At 28.4% G+C, this 17850-nt stretch overlaps 1 protein-coding gene across 1 annotated transcript; it reads left to right on the top strand.

Moving 5' to 3' along the window:
• The first annotated feature begins 1155 nt into the window (after positions 1–1155).
• Positions 1156–3614, top strand: LOC129902972 (protein EXPRESSION OF TERPENOIDS 1-like). Its single transcript, XM_055978441.1, has 2 exons — positions 1156–2499; positions 2932–3614. The coding sequence occupies exons 1-2, from the start codon at positions 1746–1748 to the stop codon at positions 3312–3314; spliced, it is 1137 nt and encodes a 378-aa protein (XP_055834416.1). The 5' UTR covers positions 1156–1745; the 3' UTR covers positions 3315–3614.
• The last annotated feature ends 14236 nt before the right edge of the window (positions 3615–17850 follow it).

Below are 17850 nucleotides of genomic sequence, written 5' to 3' on the forward strand. Positions count from 1 at the left end.
ATTTATATATGATTAAAATAATATTTTATGTATATATATAATAGATGTTGAATATCATTCGGCTAGTTCATGTGTCTAATTTTTTAAATTTTGAACCTCTTACTAAAAATTGTGACTCCGCTACTAATTCTGCGTATGAAACTTTGTACGTACCCCATATAAATACAATACAATAAAAGATAATTGAGCCTCAAAATTAAATGATATTGATTAACTGGTGAAAAGAAAGGACTAAAAAGGGTTTAACCTTGTTTGCGCACATTATGATCTACACTTTTATGTCTGATAAAGATCACTGCAGGTAACTATATAGTTATATCATTGAAACTAATAATCTAAAAAATAAACAATTAATTTATGATAACAAGCTAACATACTGATAATTATATTATTAATATAATCAAGTTTATATAATTGCAAATAAGTTTTTTTAAAAAAATAATTTTAATACAATGACGATTTAATCAAAGAATTTTTACGGCATTAACTTTGTTCAATAAATCATTGTAGAAGAGATAAGAAATCATTACTTATACTGTTCATTAAATATACTGTCAAGTTTATGATAGTATTTAGTTAATTGAAAATATGATTAGAAATGTAGACAACTAGAATAGGTTTATATTAGGGTTAGTGATTCTCTCCCATCGTAATCAAAGCCACTATTGTCCACATCCACCGATTGGTCTGTGATACCGAAAATTACTGAAATGGCTGTAAATTTATATTTTTAGTTCATTTTTATTTATCACATTTAAATATTATATATTTAAATAATTATTGACATAATTATTTTATCATACTACTCTTATTAGTGTTATATAAGGTTAAACATGATTTTTTCTTTGATATGTTAAAAAAAACTAATAACAGTAGAAATCTATTTGTATCCCAATGGGGGTAAGATATTCATTTTGGACTCGATTAATCTAAATTCTCGTTAAGAAGTTCTACATTTTTAAAAATATTTCTTACAAAAAATGACTCTATTCTCAAACTCAAATACAAAACTATTAATTAAAAATTGAGAAATATTTATCGATTCACCGCAATTTTTCATTATTTAAATTTATATTTCCTCAATTGGTATTAATATTTATAGATTTCTTGTTTTTATTGAAATTAGAAATCTTGCGGAAAAACTTCTTAATTATGGGACGGTCAGAAAAAGTAGAGCGTGTTTTCCGGTGCAAGGACGAATAAGCAAAAGCTGATTCCATGCCAGGTGGAAGATTTACACCCGTCCGATCACCATGCAACGGCCACGATGAATTCCTAGTTGATGAGATTTTATTGCTCTCAACTGCAAGAGAACTGTAGAAAAGAAATGGAAACAAAAATAAATATTAATGTGAGAAAGAGAGAGTGAATTAGTGTGTGTGAGAGAATCAAAAAAATAAAATTTAAGAGAGAGACAAGAAAGATGGTACTGTTGATAGTCTTAAATTGAGGAAGAGGTAGCAGCAGTGGCCATGGCGGCGTTGCAGAGTCTGTGACTTTAATGCACCATAAAAGTAGAGAAGTGCAACCATTTTTTTTTCTCCTCTTTCGATTTCCTGAAAAACAAAAGAAATTGTCCTGAAAAGCTGCTAGAGCACTTAATATAACCCCAAAAAAACTTCTAATCAAATAATAGCCCATAGATGATCAATATCATAGCCATTTACTAGGCTTGAGAGGTTTGTTTTTGTTTTTTTGGCTATGGATATAGAGTTAAAATTGACGACAGACACATCAGCAGAAAAATGTCTGGTTTTTTCACACTAGGTGGTGGTGGTGGAGGTGGAGAAAATAAGAGCCAACATAACCAACAACAACAACAAGAGCAAGATCAATTAGCTACGAATAGCTTTCTCCTTTTCAAGGACGACGAGATCTACAACAAGGGTTTTGAGTTATGGCAACAGTACTATCAGTTGCATCAACAACGAGCACAGCCTCATCAACAACAACAAGATGTGGATTTCTCAGTTGGTGTGGGGCCCAGTTGTAACAGAAGAATCATCAGTACTGGTAGCAGTAGTAGTAGTGGTGGTAACAATAACATTGTCGGTGGTACTGATGATCATCATCATAATATCAATAATAATTATAATATTAATTCTTCTTCTTATAGATCATCATCAGGGTTTCGGGTTATGCGTCCGAGTAGTACTGGTAGTGGTGGTGGAGCTGGTGGAGGAATTAACTGTCAAGATTGTGGAAATCAAGCTAAAAAAGACTGTTCACATATGAGGTGCCGGACTTGCTGTAAGAGCAGGGGATTTCAATGTCATACACACGTTAAAAGTACTTGGGTGCCTGCTGCTAAAAGACGTGAACGACTACAACAACTTACTGCTCTTCAACAGCAACAACAAAATCAGCAATCACAAAATCAGCAACAAACTCAACTTCTTAGCTTGAGAGCTGATCATCACTCTAATATTCCTAAAAGGCCAAGAGAAAACCCATCCTCTTCCTCTCTTGCTTGTACTCGTATACCCAACATCTCTTCAGGTAATCAGAAACGGATTCAGAATTTAATCATTACAAGCTCAAGCGAGTCATAATAGACATAATAATTTTAAAATTTTTACTTGAATATTTATGATCTAATTAAAAAAAAAAGTGGGTTGAAGAAAGTACATCATGTGTTTTAGAATTATGATGCTAAACTACAAAATAAGAGGAAGAAAAAAAATCAAGTAGAACAAAAATCCGTGATAAAAATGCTACATAACTTTGTCTCGTGGGACTATATATACACATATTATTTACATGCGTACATTCATATTTTTCAATTTTCCCTTTTATCTACTGTTAAGAAGTAAACTTGACGAAAGGAAAATGTTATGATTTTGTTGCTTTATTTTTGCTTTGTTTCTTTAAGTATTGATGAAGTTCTTGACTTGATTTTTGTACTAAGGTATTTTTTTTTTTGAATGCTAGGGTTAGAGTTAGGTGGGCACTTTCCATCAGAAGTGAGTTCTCAAGCTGTTTTTCGTTGCGTAAAAGTGAGTGCAATCGACGATGCTGATGATCAATACGCTTATCATACGGCTGTTAATATTGGTGGTCATTTATTCAAAGGAATTCTGTATGATCAAGGGCCAGAGGGTCGATATAGTGGTGGTGGAGAGAGTTCATCTGGTAGTGGCGCCGCTCAACAACCGCTGAATTTTATAACCGGCGCCACCACATCCGCCACAGCAGCCGCCACCACGAATCACCAACACCAACCAGCAGTTACAATGTATGATCCTTCGGTGTATCCAACTCCTATTACTGCTTTCCTGGCCGGTACGCAATTCTTTCCACCTCCAAGGCCTTAAGCGGAGGCGATGTCTGAATTTAAATATGAAAATCCAGACGTTTTGGCTTTAGGGAAGGATTAGAGAGATCCTTAAAATAATCTCATTCTTGATTTTGCTTAACTTCATTGACATCCATTTAGGTAATGGGAAGGAGAAACAAATGTTCTAGCATTTCTCCATGAATTTAGACATTGGTTTTCTGATAGGATGTTAGTTTAATATTTGGAATTTCAAGTATGACTCTTATTTTGTTAGTATTAATATATGAATGGTCTGATCTATAAGCTCTTTTTTATTGTGATTTTGCTAGAAGAAATTAGTAGGAGACTTTAATTTATGCATATTATATATCATGTATCACATAGGTGTCTATTGGTTCGATTGGACTATATATCCTTCGATATGGGATTAGATAATCCCAAGATTTTGGTATGAATTTTATCCTGATCTAGTTAATATTCTAAATTTTGTATCGAAATACTTATTTTGTACAATTTATGTGAAGCCTTTAAAATTTAAAGAGTCAATCAAGTTTTTTTTAATCGAATTTTGTTTATATTATATGCTTAGCTTTTATGATGTTAATTATTGTAATTTATACTTTTTTTTATATAGTTTTCAAATATATTAAATTTTATTTCAAAAAACATAAAATTTCTATGTCCAAATTTATGTTAAAGTTTAGAATTTCGAATTTTATGTGACATAAATAGGGGCATTAATCTCTCTAATCTTTTCACCAAACGGCTCTTAAAGAGATGAATTTGATACCTGCTAGCTACAACAAGTTAAAATATAATGATAATATAGATAAATGTGTAAACAACATTAGTATATATTTGGATGTGTGCATTTTGCATATCTTGTGTTTTTTCTTTCTCTTTTTCTAGGTTTTTCCTATTCTAACTAAGTATGAATTTCAATTGGCTTTCTGGTCTGATTTGAACACAATACTACTTTTTTTTTCTTCCAGAAAATCCGATTACTTACCGGATTATATGGCAGGGAAGTAGATATGTTTCGTGTTTTGTTGGGTCCAAAGATTTTGTTTTTATTTTCTCTGAGTTATCTGCCCTTTATAACCATTCATTTACTTATTTTTATTTGTTTTTTTGGGGCTGTTGGATTAGAAATGCATGGGGGACGTGCACCAGGGACAACCATTTTCTTCTATTAAGTCCGTTCTTCTGGGATGTTGTCTCCCATATTAATTTTTTCATTTTTTGAGTTTATATTTATATACACCCATAGTATACAATGAATTCTTAGTTATCCATTAGTTATCATGTTTTAGATCAGTTATTAAGTATGTACATAAAATACTCCAAGACGGAATAGGGTGCACTTTGGTTAAATCAATAGAGAGTTATTCACCCAAAAAATATGGATTGATTCCGACTTGATACATAATTTTTTTTTTAGCAGTGTTAATTTAAAATATATTTTTTTCTTAATCAAATTGACGTTAGTAAAACTGCAAATTATAACTCTGTCTAATTTTTTGAATACCTTCTTTTTTAATGTATATATTAAAGTTGCTCTAATCCAATTTAGTGCTTGCTTAAATTATTTTAAACAGCTTATAAATTATTTTTGATTTATAAGTTTAAAAAAAATAAGTGGGGTAGTCCAACTTATTTTTTTTGGCTTATAAGCTATTTTCCAACTTATTTTTTTTAAAACTTATAAGTTGTTTTCCTGTTTTAGATAATATAAGTCAAAAGCCCCAATTATCTAAAAAATAATAAATAACAATTTTGTCTATTGTAGAAAAATAGTAAATGATAATTTTATCTATTATAGAGTCTTTCAATAAAGGCGACGTTCAATCAACAATTCAATGAGATACAACCTTTCGTCATTAACCCTTTTTCCTAAATTCAAGATGATTTGAGATCCAACTCATGAATTCCTGGTCGGACCTCAATTTGAGTGTCAGATCTCGAATCAGAAATCGAGGTAAGATTTCAGGGTGTCAGAGTTGGGTCCCGAGTTAGGTGTTAGGGTGGGGTTTCGTGTCGGGTGTCAGATCGAGAGTCGAGGTCGGATCCCAAGTCAAGTATTGAAGCGGGTCCTTAATCGATCGTTGAGGTCAAGTGTCGAGATCAGATCACGGTTCAAAAGTCATATCTCGTAGTCGAGTCCTGATTCAGAAGTCGGGGCTTATTGTAATCACAAAATGACTTTTAGTTGGTCGGTCAAACACTCAAAAAAATCCTAAAACAACTTATAAGTCAATCCAAATGGGGTCATAGTTTTGAAGATTTATTAAATTGACACTAACCAAGCAAAACATGATAACTAATTGAGACAAAAAAGAATTCCTTTGCCCATACTTGTATTTATATACTTTTAACGGTAAACTCACTTATTATTATAGATGAACTTGAGGTTGCTAGAGAAATTTATAAACTTTAAATCTTTGATCCGTCTCTAACTTCGGGCATGTATAACTTAAATTCCTTTTATTTTTCTTCTCACGATTGACAAATAAATTACACAAGGCATAGAAAGGTGTGAGTGATAAAGATTAAGAGATTGAAAGTAAATGGTGATAATATGTTAAGTACGTTTTTTGTGGCAGAACAAGGGAACAGCTTTTAACTATATATAGCCTACCCTTTCTTGATTTAGAGAGAGCTGAAAACGCGGAGAAGTTTTCCTTTGATTCGAAATTTCTGAAACTAAGTACTCTCTTCTTTATTAGGGCAAACAACTTATAGTACACTATGCAGACTAATAACCACCTTTTTTTTAAGGCTTTGCTGGCATTGGGTTCTTTTAGCCGTAAAAATATGGCATTCTTATCTAACTCAATTGTCCAAGTCTATATAATCATATTATTGATGCTTTCTCCAATCAATGTGAAACTTTTTATCCACTCCAACATTAACATGAGAGAAAATAAAGTGATTCTGCTAAGAATTTAAATAATACGAGTTCGTTTGGTAGAGTATGTAAGAATATTATTGAATATATTGTATTATGAATATTGCTAATAGTTATGTGAAATTATGTTTTATCTATTGTTTGATTTGGTGTATTAAATATAGTTTTGTCATTAATCATGTTTATTAATGTATTAAGTACTATTGCTAATACCATGATTTATTATGTGTTGGTTCTGCACTCTATAATACTGAATAGGATGTATAACTTATATGCATTTTTTATATATAAATTGAAAATCCTATCAAATAAAAAAATAAATTATATTATATTCTCTAATACATCCAACCAAACGATTCCTATAAATGTAGTTTAATCAGTCATAGCGGGTTATTACTTGTTATTATACTTTATATACAATCTTGTAAAAAGAAATTAAAGATGATCGATCTGATTATGTAAATATATTTTTACCTTGTTATTGTGTAAAAAGTTTAATAGTAGCGGCAGAATTATAATATTAGGTACGGGTTCAAACCAACCTAATAAATTTTGCTCAGACATTGAATTTTATATAAAACATCCTTTAAATAAATTTAAAGTTTTTTTCTATGAATTCGATGATTAAAATAAGCTATGAATTTGATATTGGGTTTAGAATCTATAAATTTCAATATTATTTTCTCTTTAAAAAAATTAGCTAGTAGAACTAGGGAAGTATCCATTGTATTGGTCATTGATGAGCATCCATGTGATTATCCATTAAGTATTTATATGTCCCAATCAAGTTAATTCAGGCCAATTTTTTGCTTTTCTAGTACAGTAGATTTTCTGTAATATGTCAAAAATAGTGTAATTCAGAGAAATGGCAGATTTATGGTGAGGAATAATAAATGACTTTGCAGATTTTAGAAACAATTGTTGCCTATACATGGTCTTTTTCTTTTTCCTGCAGCTGCCTGCTTCTAATAAGGTCCCCAAACAAGAAGCAGCTTTCTTTATTTTGTGGGGATTTATATACACTATATTATATTATCCAGGATGTATATAATTTTTTGCAGTGTAGAGTTGTCTTTTTGTGACTTAGCTAATTTAAACAATAAAATTTTCGTGTTAATCTCATTTAATGATGAATTAGTAATGGATTATAAGAAAATTTAAGCAGCTAGGGTTAGAAGCTTTTTAGCTATAGATTAGTTAGAAATTATCGATAAATTATATAGTTAATTTCATAATTTCTATTATTGAAACTTGCTAGTTTTTACTTAAGTAATGTATTTCTATTTAAAAAGATCATTAAATTTGTATAATTATTTAATTGTGAACACTAAAACGAATTTTGGTCGGTTTAGCTTTTCAATGACATTATCATTACATAAATTTTATGCAACTTAGAATGTGCCCATTGAACTTTTACGCAATTTCAGGATACAATACAATTTCGGCAAAGACGAAATGTTTGAGTAATTCAACAAAGAAATAAAACTTTGCAACTGCTTCATTTACCTTGAGCAATTATCTTGAAATTTCTTTCATTTTGCTTATACTCCCTTCATTCATTTTTACATGTTTAATATTAATTTGACACATTCTTTAAAAAGCAGCAAATAGACAATTTTATTATATCATCCTTTGAATATAATATATTCAATATTTTGAAAAATACATTGAGAAGTGACTATAATATTTACGTTGCCTCTTGCATTGATTGTGGCGGTGAGATGGTTGAAATACTTTCACATTTAATTAGAAATCTTGTGTTTGAGTTCATAAAAATCAAAAAAAAAAATCTAATTTAAATTTAATCAAACTTCAATATATAACTATAAAAAAAATTACTCCTTTTCCTTTTATTTACCCTCTGGATTATCAGAGCTCGTGATCTGGCAGATTAAATATTAAATTTTAGGATATAGTTTTATTAAAGATGGTAAGAATGATAAGGGTTGTTTTGGGGATTGGAGACCTATTGTCCTTTCACACTATCGTTTGTTTCTCCTTAAGTCAAAATGCAACTACTTGTCAGCCTACCTGAAACTAAAGGCACTCCATCGACATTTTACACTCTTATAAATAATTATTAACCAAATGACCATTCATGAACATTTTGTATATTACATAGTAGATATTAAAAGAACAAAAGGAATCATTTTTCAATACATTTACTTAATACCTTTATCATTGCAAGCGTTTTACTCTAAAAAAAATTAAAAAATTAGTAAAACGCCAATTATGTCATTTTAGAAAAATATTTGTTATCCTGACTTTTTTTCTCTGTTGCGATGGCATTTGTAGCGGTACAGGTGGAAAAATTAGCCCATGGATCATACTTAGCGCAATTCGTTTAAGTTTAGGTTAATTGTTGATTCGTCCATTTATTAGTTTAAATTATTTTAATTCATCAAAGTTTGGATTATATTGATATCTAGGTCAAATTGATTCATGATAACTATTAATTGGAAGAACAAATAAAAAGATGAAAACTTAGTGAGAATTGGAAGGTTTGAGTTTTAGCCTGAATTTTAGTCTATTTCAGTCCAAGTAACTATTAATTGAGTCAATAATTCACTTATTTATCAACATCTATTAACTCAGACCATCTTAATTCAGCTCAACCTATCAATTTGACGTACACCTCAATATGGTGGTAGTTTTTGCATCATCATCTATTATTATTTTTCTCTCTAAAAATGCTCTGGGCACCTACTACTTATTTATTACTCATATTACTTTCTTTTTTTCGAAAGTAGACTTCGTGAGAGCTAATAGGTACCACTCTCTCTATCCAACACTTTATTGTATATCATTATTATTATTTAGAGAGTCGAATAAGTATTTATTTAATCATGATTGTTTTACATGACTTTTTGAATACTTTGAATTATTAAATATTTTTATTTATAATATTTCTACATAGTTTTAAAATATTTTAAAAAATTACATCCAAATTTACACTAAAATTAAATGGTTTCGACTCTTGTACAACCGACCGTGTTATATAAAGTGGAACTGACTTTACAAAAAGGGTTGCTACTTTCTACTTCTCCCCAAAATTCTCAATTTTTTTTGAGCGAAGGATTAATAGAAATTAAAAATTGGAAAACAACACAAAACTAAATAACTAATTATGTCACAATCATTTAGTTAGTAATAGTAGATTTTTTTAATTTTCAGTTAGGTAAAAGAAGAAGAATTAGTAGAAAATAGTGATTTGAATTAGGAGAAAAAATCCCAAACTAATGATACAATACACACTAGGATATGAAGAAGTAGGTTAATAGGGTGTGGAGAATTTAGGAAAGAGTAGGCTGAGGCCTCCACCAACAAGCCAGCGTGCTTCTTCATTCTGTAATATTTTTGGTATTTGACATTTTGGCAAAAAAATAATATAATTTTTTAAAAAAAAAAAAAAAAAAAAAGTGGTCCAAAATGTCACAACTTTTAGTCCTCATAAATGTCAGTAGTACTCTACATTCCAACATAAAATACATATTACTATTCAGATTTAGAGACTGCAATAATAATTAATGTGTCTTTTGGACCCCTAAATAATAATAATAGTGTCTTCAAATAACGTACAAGAGTGTTTTTTCTATTGTTGCATGGCAGCAGTGGTACTACATTCTTCTATCCCATTTGTACGTCTATCTGCAAAACTGGACCTAAATGCCCTGAGGATTTTGCTGTGACCTTATGAGAGGGTAATTGAATTGGGGTATTTGGCTATATATGACTTAACAAGTTGCAAATGTTATCAAGTCATTAAAACATGTTAAAGTCAAGTGAAGTGTCTACGATGATATTGAAAAATAAAATATTGGACTTAACTCAATCATAGAAGCTCGAGAGGTAAAGTGTCTAAGATAATATAAAAAGATCCAAAGCCCAACTGATGTAGACTCAACATTCTCCGAATGCATAGAACATGGACAATATAAAATTATGGGAGCACAACATCAAGTAAGTGAAACCATGAATGGGATAGCTTTGATGCCACGATAAAATAAAATTTTAAAAAAGGATTTTGAGTCTAATTTAACTTTAAAATCCAGCTCAAAATTTGAGGTTTTTGAAGAATATATAAAGAGAATGTTCCAAGCCCCCGGCCAATATAAAATTTCAACATGTTATAATTAGCATTTAAGATTGCTGTACTAGAATTCCGAACGTATAAACTTCAAATTTAAGTCCAATCCGTCTAACAAATATTCTTTTCCAACTTTAATAAATTTCAAATATTATTTTTAATTTTTATCTTTTCACTCAATATTCTTGACATTATTCTTTTGTCTAAGAATACACAAGCTTAATCAAACTTGACTAAATTTTGTTTTATAGGGAACTTATTTTATGTTAATAATGTGGTGGACATGGGTTCCGCCTTTTGGGGTGAATGCAAATAAATACAAATTATTTATTTATTTATTTATTTGTAATCTATAAATAATTGAATGCAAATGGAGGATATGATATGATGGACCAATTGATAATCGAAAATGGGACCGCTACACTTGGCCCACTTTTTTCTAAATTGTCTCCTCATACGTATGGGCTTTGCCGCATGCCTCAATTTCATGGAGTCCAACAATTACTTGACCCGTATCTGCCATTTCACTCCAATAGTTTCTCCAAACAATTAATTAGTCAAGACATCATAATTAACTCTAGTATTGAAATCGTAAATACTAGCTCATGAGACTTACGGGTTTCTCCCTATAGAAAGCGAAACTTGCAACAATCACGACTTGTATTGAAAATTCTCATAAAAAGGACGCAAAGCGTTTCACTAACCTAAAGTCATCTTCTAATTAGAAAAATAAATAAATCTACATCCATAATAATGATTTAATTATTCACAAGGGTTAGAAATTTTTTTTTTAAAAAGGACAAACTAATAAGCTAACAGACTGATTAGCACTCTTTATACATGGAGCTGACTAATTGTTGCCAACACTACCAAAATGATTTTTAGCATTATCTGCTTTTAACTTCCTGACCACAAATAATGGTGGAACTATATGGTTTATATAAGAATTTTCTTCGTACATCCTAGCTCATATACCATGGCTTAATTAGCTGTCATATACTCAATAAATTTGAACCTATGTCATGTATTATCTCTCAATATTAATGCCTTATATTATATGGTTTACAATAGTATAAATTAATCTCATGCCTTGGAGAAACAGGATCTCCTTTTAATGTGTTGCACTATTCTTTTGTTGAATGGAATTGTCTTATCTATCTAATCACTAATTCAATAAGAATGACTTGTCATTCTGTTGGCCCTCGTATTCTTGTCCGTTCAACAGTTTAACGGTCCATTTTGTAACTGTGCCAGCACCATCATTTTAGACTTGACCATCTCTAGGGAATCGTTTGATGCGAGATATAAAGATATAATAATTTTACGATAAAATATAAAAATTATTTTATCTAACATTTGGATAGAGATATTAGATAATTTTTGAATTATTTATCATATTATTTATATCTTAACTAGTTTAGAATACGTATTTTGCACGTGTGTCTTATGTCATCAATAAAATTATAAATAATTATTTTTTAAATTTATCCTCAATATTAATTATTTATTCTCTAAATTATTTTCAAAAGAATATTAACTTATGAAAAATGTTCATGTGCTTTGATATAAAATAGAGAGATTATATTTTATTTTCTCTGCCGTGAAATTTAATTGTAAAGGGTAAGAAAAGAAAACCACATAATTTATATCATAATTAGGAATAAATGCAAAAAATGAGAGGAGGGGGGGGGGGAATATACTATGCCCTATATAATTGTTCTAGAAAAATGTCTATTAGCAGATGCTAAATAATTAGTGCAAGTATGTGATTTTAAAATTTTAGCTATCCGTATAACAATATGTATTGCCCTTCACCTTTCAAAGTATGTACGTTACTAGAAATGAAAAGTTACAACTAAGGTGGATTGCAATATCTTAGAACTCTTACCATATATGTTTTTAGATCATATTTTTTTGGATTCCTTAATTTTTAAAATATTTTTTTATCATATATTTTAGGATTCCTTAATTATAAATTTTTCTAACACTTCTTACCATTTATTTTAGGACTATTTAATTATTAATTTTCATAATACTTCTTACATATATTTTCTTCTTCCTCTTATCTTATATTTTAGGACTTCTTAATTAATTACTCAATTATTAATTTTGTAGATACTTCTTACAATATTTTTACGACTCCATAATTGTTAATTTTTCGATTACTTCTTACCATACATTTTCATATTCCTCTTAGGATATATTTTAGAACGCCTTAATTATTATTATTATTAATAATTTTTACTATATATTGTAGGACTCCTTAATTATTAATTCTTCTAAACTTCTTACCATATTATTTAGGACTCTTTAATTTAAAACATTATAAATATAATTAAATAATAATTTGAGGAAAATAGTAATACGTAAAAAAAGATTCTTACAACTATAATCACATAGTAACTACAACTACATGTTAAAAAGGTTCCTCCGAGTACAAAGATGTTTCAAACGCTATTTCTTTAAACTTCTAAACCTAAAAATGATCTTCTTTCACAATTATGATATTTAATTGATAAATATCTCCTTCTATATTGATAGATTTTATTTTATTCAAAAATACTTTCAAACTTTTCTTAAGATTATCAAAATATAAATTTTAGTATCTTGCAAGAAGTTAATCAAATCACGCAATTTTTTTATGATAAAGTAAATTATCTTGAACAATATAATATCGAAAATGAATCAACTTTATTTTCTTCCTTACAAAAATAAGATTCTGAGACCACAAGTACATGTCATGGACCTAATCAAAAGTTTGTTGAACAAAAATTTTAATTAAATAATTAAAAATAGAAATAGATAAAACCACAATTAGGATAAAAAATTCACAATAATTGACATAAATAAAAGTAATATCAAACAATATAAATTACATGCTCCATCTCTTGAACAATATAATATCAAAAACGAATTAACTTTATTTTTTTCCTCGTGAAAAATCGTGAAACCATAAGTACATATCAAGATCTAACCAAAAGTCTGTTAAATAACAATTTCAATTAAACAAACAAAAATAGAAATAAATTAAATCACAACTAGAACAAAAAAGTTAAAAACTTGGATGAAAGTACAAGAAAAGAAATTTCATAATAATTGACATATATAAAAATACTATCGAACAATATAAATTACCTCCTCCATCTCTTGAATAATACAATATTGAAAACAAATCAACTTTGTTTCTCTCCTTGTGAAAATAAGATCATGAGACCACAAGGACATGTCATGGAGCTAATCAAAAGTTTGTTGAAGAACAATTTCAGTTAAATAAACAAAAAATAGAAATAGATCAAATCACAATTAGGAAAAAGAATTGAAGTATGAGAAAAGAAATTTACAACAATTGACATATATAAAAATAATTGAAAAGATGGATGAAAATTTGTGTTTTGCAAATTAAAGTGAAGTAATACTAAGTTGATTCTAAATATGTCAAGATAAATTCTAACTTGAAATCTTTAAATATTTTATTCATTTTTAATTTTCAAAAGGAATAAATTTGTGTAAACATAACCCCCCCCCCTCCCCCACCAAACAAATTATGCACGTATAAATGATCCAAGATTACTTCGAATCCTTGTTTTAAGGAAAAAAATTATATTATATTATATTACATTAAATTCACTTAAACATTAACTCTTTTTTTTCATATATTTTATTTTATGAGTCTTTTTCTAATTCGTCTTTTCATTTATTTTAGGAGTTACATTAAATTCACTTAAACATTTGAAGAACAATATCAGTTAAATAAACAAAAAATAGAAATAGATTAAATCACAATTAGGAAAAACAACAACATGAATTGAAGTACAAGAAAATAAATTTACAACAATTGACATAAAAATATCTGGAAATGTGCATGAAAATTTGTGTTTTGTAAATTGAAGTTAAATAATACTAAGTAGATTCTAAATATGGCAAGATAAATTCTAACTTGAAATCTTTAAATATTTTAATCATTTTTAATTTCCAAAAGGAATAAATTTGTGTAAGCATAGCGCCCCCCTCCCCCCTTCCCACACCTCCCCCACAAACAAATTATGGACGTATAAATGATCCAAGATTACTTCGAATCCTTGTTTTAAGAAAAAAAAATTATATTATATTATATTACATTAAATTCACTCAAACACTAACTCTCTTTTCCATATATTTTATTTTATGAGTCTTTTTCTAATTCTTCTTTTCATTTATTTTAGGAGTTACATTAAATTCACTTAAACATTAACTCTCTTTTCCATATATTTTATTTTAGAAGTCTTTTTCTAATTCTTCTTTTCATTTATTTTAGGAGTCTACCTTAATTCTACTACCACTTCTTACCATATATTTTAGCACTCTTTTATTTTTCATTCCCATATATTTTATGAGTCAATATTATAAAAGATAATCAAATAGTAATTTAATGAAAATTAATTAATTTAGAAGTGTCCCATAAACTTAGTAATTCAAGTGTTAGTAGAAAAAAAAATTCTAATTTTTTGGACTTTTTTTGGCCATTGGACTTTTTTTTTGGCCTGTTATTTTGGAACACCTAATTTTTTAGACTCTTTTTGGCCATACAGATTGTTTGTTTTTTTTAAAACCTTTTTTGCCTATTTTTTTTTTGGACGTTGATGACTATTTTTTTCTCCCTATTTTTGGATTTTTTTTAAAACCTTTTTGCTTATTATTTTGAAAGTTTTTTTGCTATATTTTTTTAAAATCAAGTCTATTTTAGTTGGAAAAAGATTCTTCAAAATTTAAGCATAATAAGAATTTTTTTTCCATTTAGTTTTTATTATATTTGTTATAGTCAATATTAAATATCATTAAAATAATAGTATAATAATTGAAGAAAAATGGTGAAAAAATGATTTTGTCTAAAACAAAGCCTTTTAATTAAGGGTAATAAGTTCAATCAACATTTTAAGGTTCTTCGTGCTTTTAAAATAGTATAGATAATGAGATAAATTATCTCATATATATGATAAGATAACTTATCTCGGGATAACTTATCCTGATAAAGTAATATCAGGGTAATTTATTCCCAATCAAACGCCCCCTAAATCTAATTTGAAATCAATGCACATCTTGTCAATCAATTTGGATACACTTTATTTCAATTTATTTGTCTTGCTTTTCTATTTAGGCTGTTTCGAAACGAATGTTCTTTTAATAATACTTTTATTTTAAATTTTCATATGACATGTATTTCTTCATTTCATTTTATTCGTCTGACTTCGATTTCGTATCGAGTTTATGTAAGTAAAAATACTTTTGAATTGTGTGGTCTTAAATTTAAGATGTGTTGAATATTTTAAAATATTTTTAAATTTTTGTGTTGTTAAATATATCTTATGAAAAGTTGAAACTAAAGAGTTGTGGAAAAAAACACATTCTCTTTTAAATAGACGGTCCAATATTTTCATTTTACCCTTAATAACACTATCTTATATGACATGATATATATAAGATCACAAAATTTATGTTTATTATACACATTTTAAATTTAAAAACATAAATTTAAAAGTTTTTCTCAATTTCTTAAATTCGTACCTAGTCAAATTAAAATATACAAAGTGATACTGATTACTGAGGGAGTAATATATAAGTAGATACTTAGATGTTGAGTTCATTTGTATGAGAATTCTCACCTCATAAAGCTACTTTACCCTCCCCTACGGCCCATAAACGAAAAGGCTGCACTGGCCCATTTTGTACCTGCAGCCCAATTAAAACCCCAACATTAGAAACTAGACTCACATGGTAGAAAAGGAAAAACAGACGGACGAATTTGAACAAATACCCATAATTTTAACAATAAGTTACATAAATCCCATAATACTAAGACTCAATTATATTTTATCCCTATTTTTTTTATTTAATTTCAAAAATTCCTGATTTTTAAAATCATCCAGATACATATGGTGCCTTCCGGATACATAAGTTTTGATACATAGACTTCCAGGCTGTTACGTTATTTAAGGAAACAAAATGTAAGAATCTAATTAAATCCCATAATACACGCTATCACATAATTCAAACAGATAATCAATTCCTCCCATTTCATAACAACTTCATCAAATTCAAATTTCAAGATTCTTCAATAGAGCATCGAAATTTCTTTCAATTTTGGATCAAAATTTTTGAAAATCAATGAAAGATACATCATGAATATCTCAATTTTGATGAGATATTCAGGAATATGGGAATCCGAAGTGAGGTATGAATGATACAAAAGTAATAGAATCGTAGTTGGAAAAATATATCGTTTGTCTTTAAAATCAGCCATTGCAACTGAATTGGACATTGATAAATCAAGGGGAAAAAATTGAGATCTGATAGTATCAAATAGTTTTATATTGAAATCCTGAAATTGAAGCTATTCTCGATTTTATAGGTATGGATCTGATAATAAAAGGTATGGATTTATCTTTATTGTGTAGTTTATTGATTTTTGAATTGTGTTTTCTTGGAAGTATTGAATGTAATGATACATTGCTATTTATGTATCATGTCGTAAAAGGTTTAGTAATATAGATACTTAGTAGATAAATTAAGCATCTTAATTGTTGTGGGTCAGATGTTTATTTTGAGTCAAATATAAAAGATACATGTAGTTTTATGGTCATGTTATATATTATGGCCAAATAGATTGTTCATGATACACTATTAGACATGAATCATATTATTTCTTTGAAAAAATATGTATGTATCATATCATAACTATACCAAATTTCGTATTTTTTTTGTCACTGATGCATATATTTAAGATTAATATGTATGAATCTGATACATATATATTGTTTCCTTGTTTAAACAAATGGTGCAAATATGTTTTAGTAGGCAATGATGCATGTAGTTTGATTATATTTTGATATGTATATTATAATGTGGTTGTTAATAAATATCAGATACATACGAATTTCGTATTTGATATAATTGTATCATAAGAATGAAAAATGTATTTAGAACTGATATATAAAAATGTATTAGGCTAATAATAACTACTTAATACATGTAACAACTAAATGCAACCATTAAGATATATCAAATACATGTATTAATTCGAAATTATCAATTATGAAACAAGATAATGTTCATGATACATTACTATATAATATAGCTTGACGTTTTTATGAATCACTCTAGCATGTTTATTGAATGATACATGATTCATTGGTGATTTATAATGTATCTGGTGCTCTGATTACTACCAATCAGTTGCAATAGCAAAAACATATGAAGTTCCAATAGTTTCAATGTCAGATAAGAAAAATTGACTTATTTTAAATAATGTTTTAGATGAAGTAGTGATGTCGCTCAGATTCAAAAGGATGCCTGGACGATCAAGAAAAAGAAGAAAAAATAATCCAGATGAAAAGATAACATCAAACACAAACTGTTGTGGACGTTGTGGACAAGAAGATCACAACCGATGAGCTTGTACATTCTTTCCCAAGGAGAAGTGACACGGTGATTTTATGATACATTAATGTTCCTGATGAATAGTTTTTAAGTTGTAGTTTTTTCATTGTTCTATTAATTTTCACTACATTGTGATGTTAGTTTGGCTATTTCTGATACAATATA

Source organism: Solanum dulcamara, chromosome 9 (assembly GCF_947179165.1).
Source record: "Solanum dulcamara chromosome 9, daSolDulc1.2, whole genome shotgun sequence".
Lineage (NCBI taxonomy): Eukaryota > Viridiplantae > Streptophyta > Magnoliopsida > Solanales > Solanaceae > Solanum > Solanum dulcamara.

What these genes read in the sequence shown, in the direction of transcription:
- LOC129902972 (XM_055978441.1), top strand. Translation starts at nt 1,746, where the DNA reads ATGTCTGGTTTTTTCACACTAGGTGGTGGTGGTGGAGGTGGAGAAAAT. An exon ending in TATACCCAACATCTCTTCAG is followed by an intron (nt 2,500 to 2,931) that starts GTAATCAGAAAC and finishes TTTGAATGCTAG; the next exon opens with GGTTAGAGTTAGGTGGGCAC.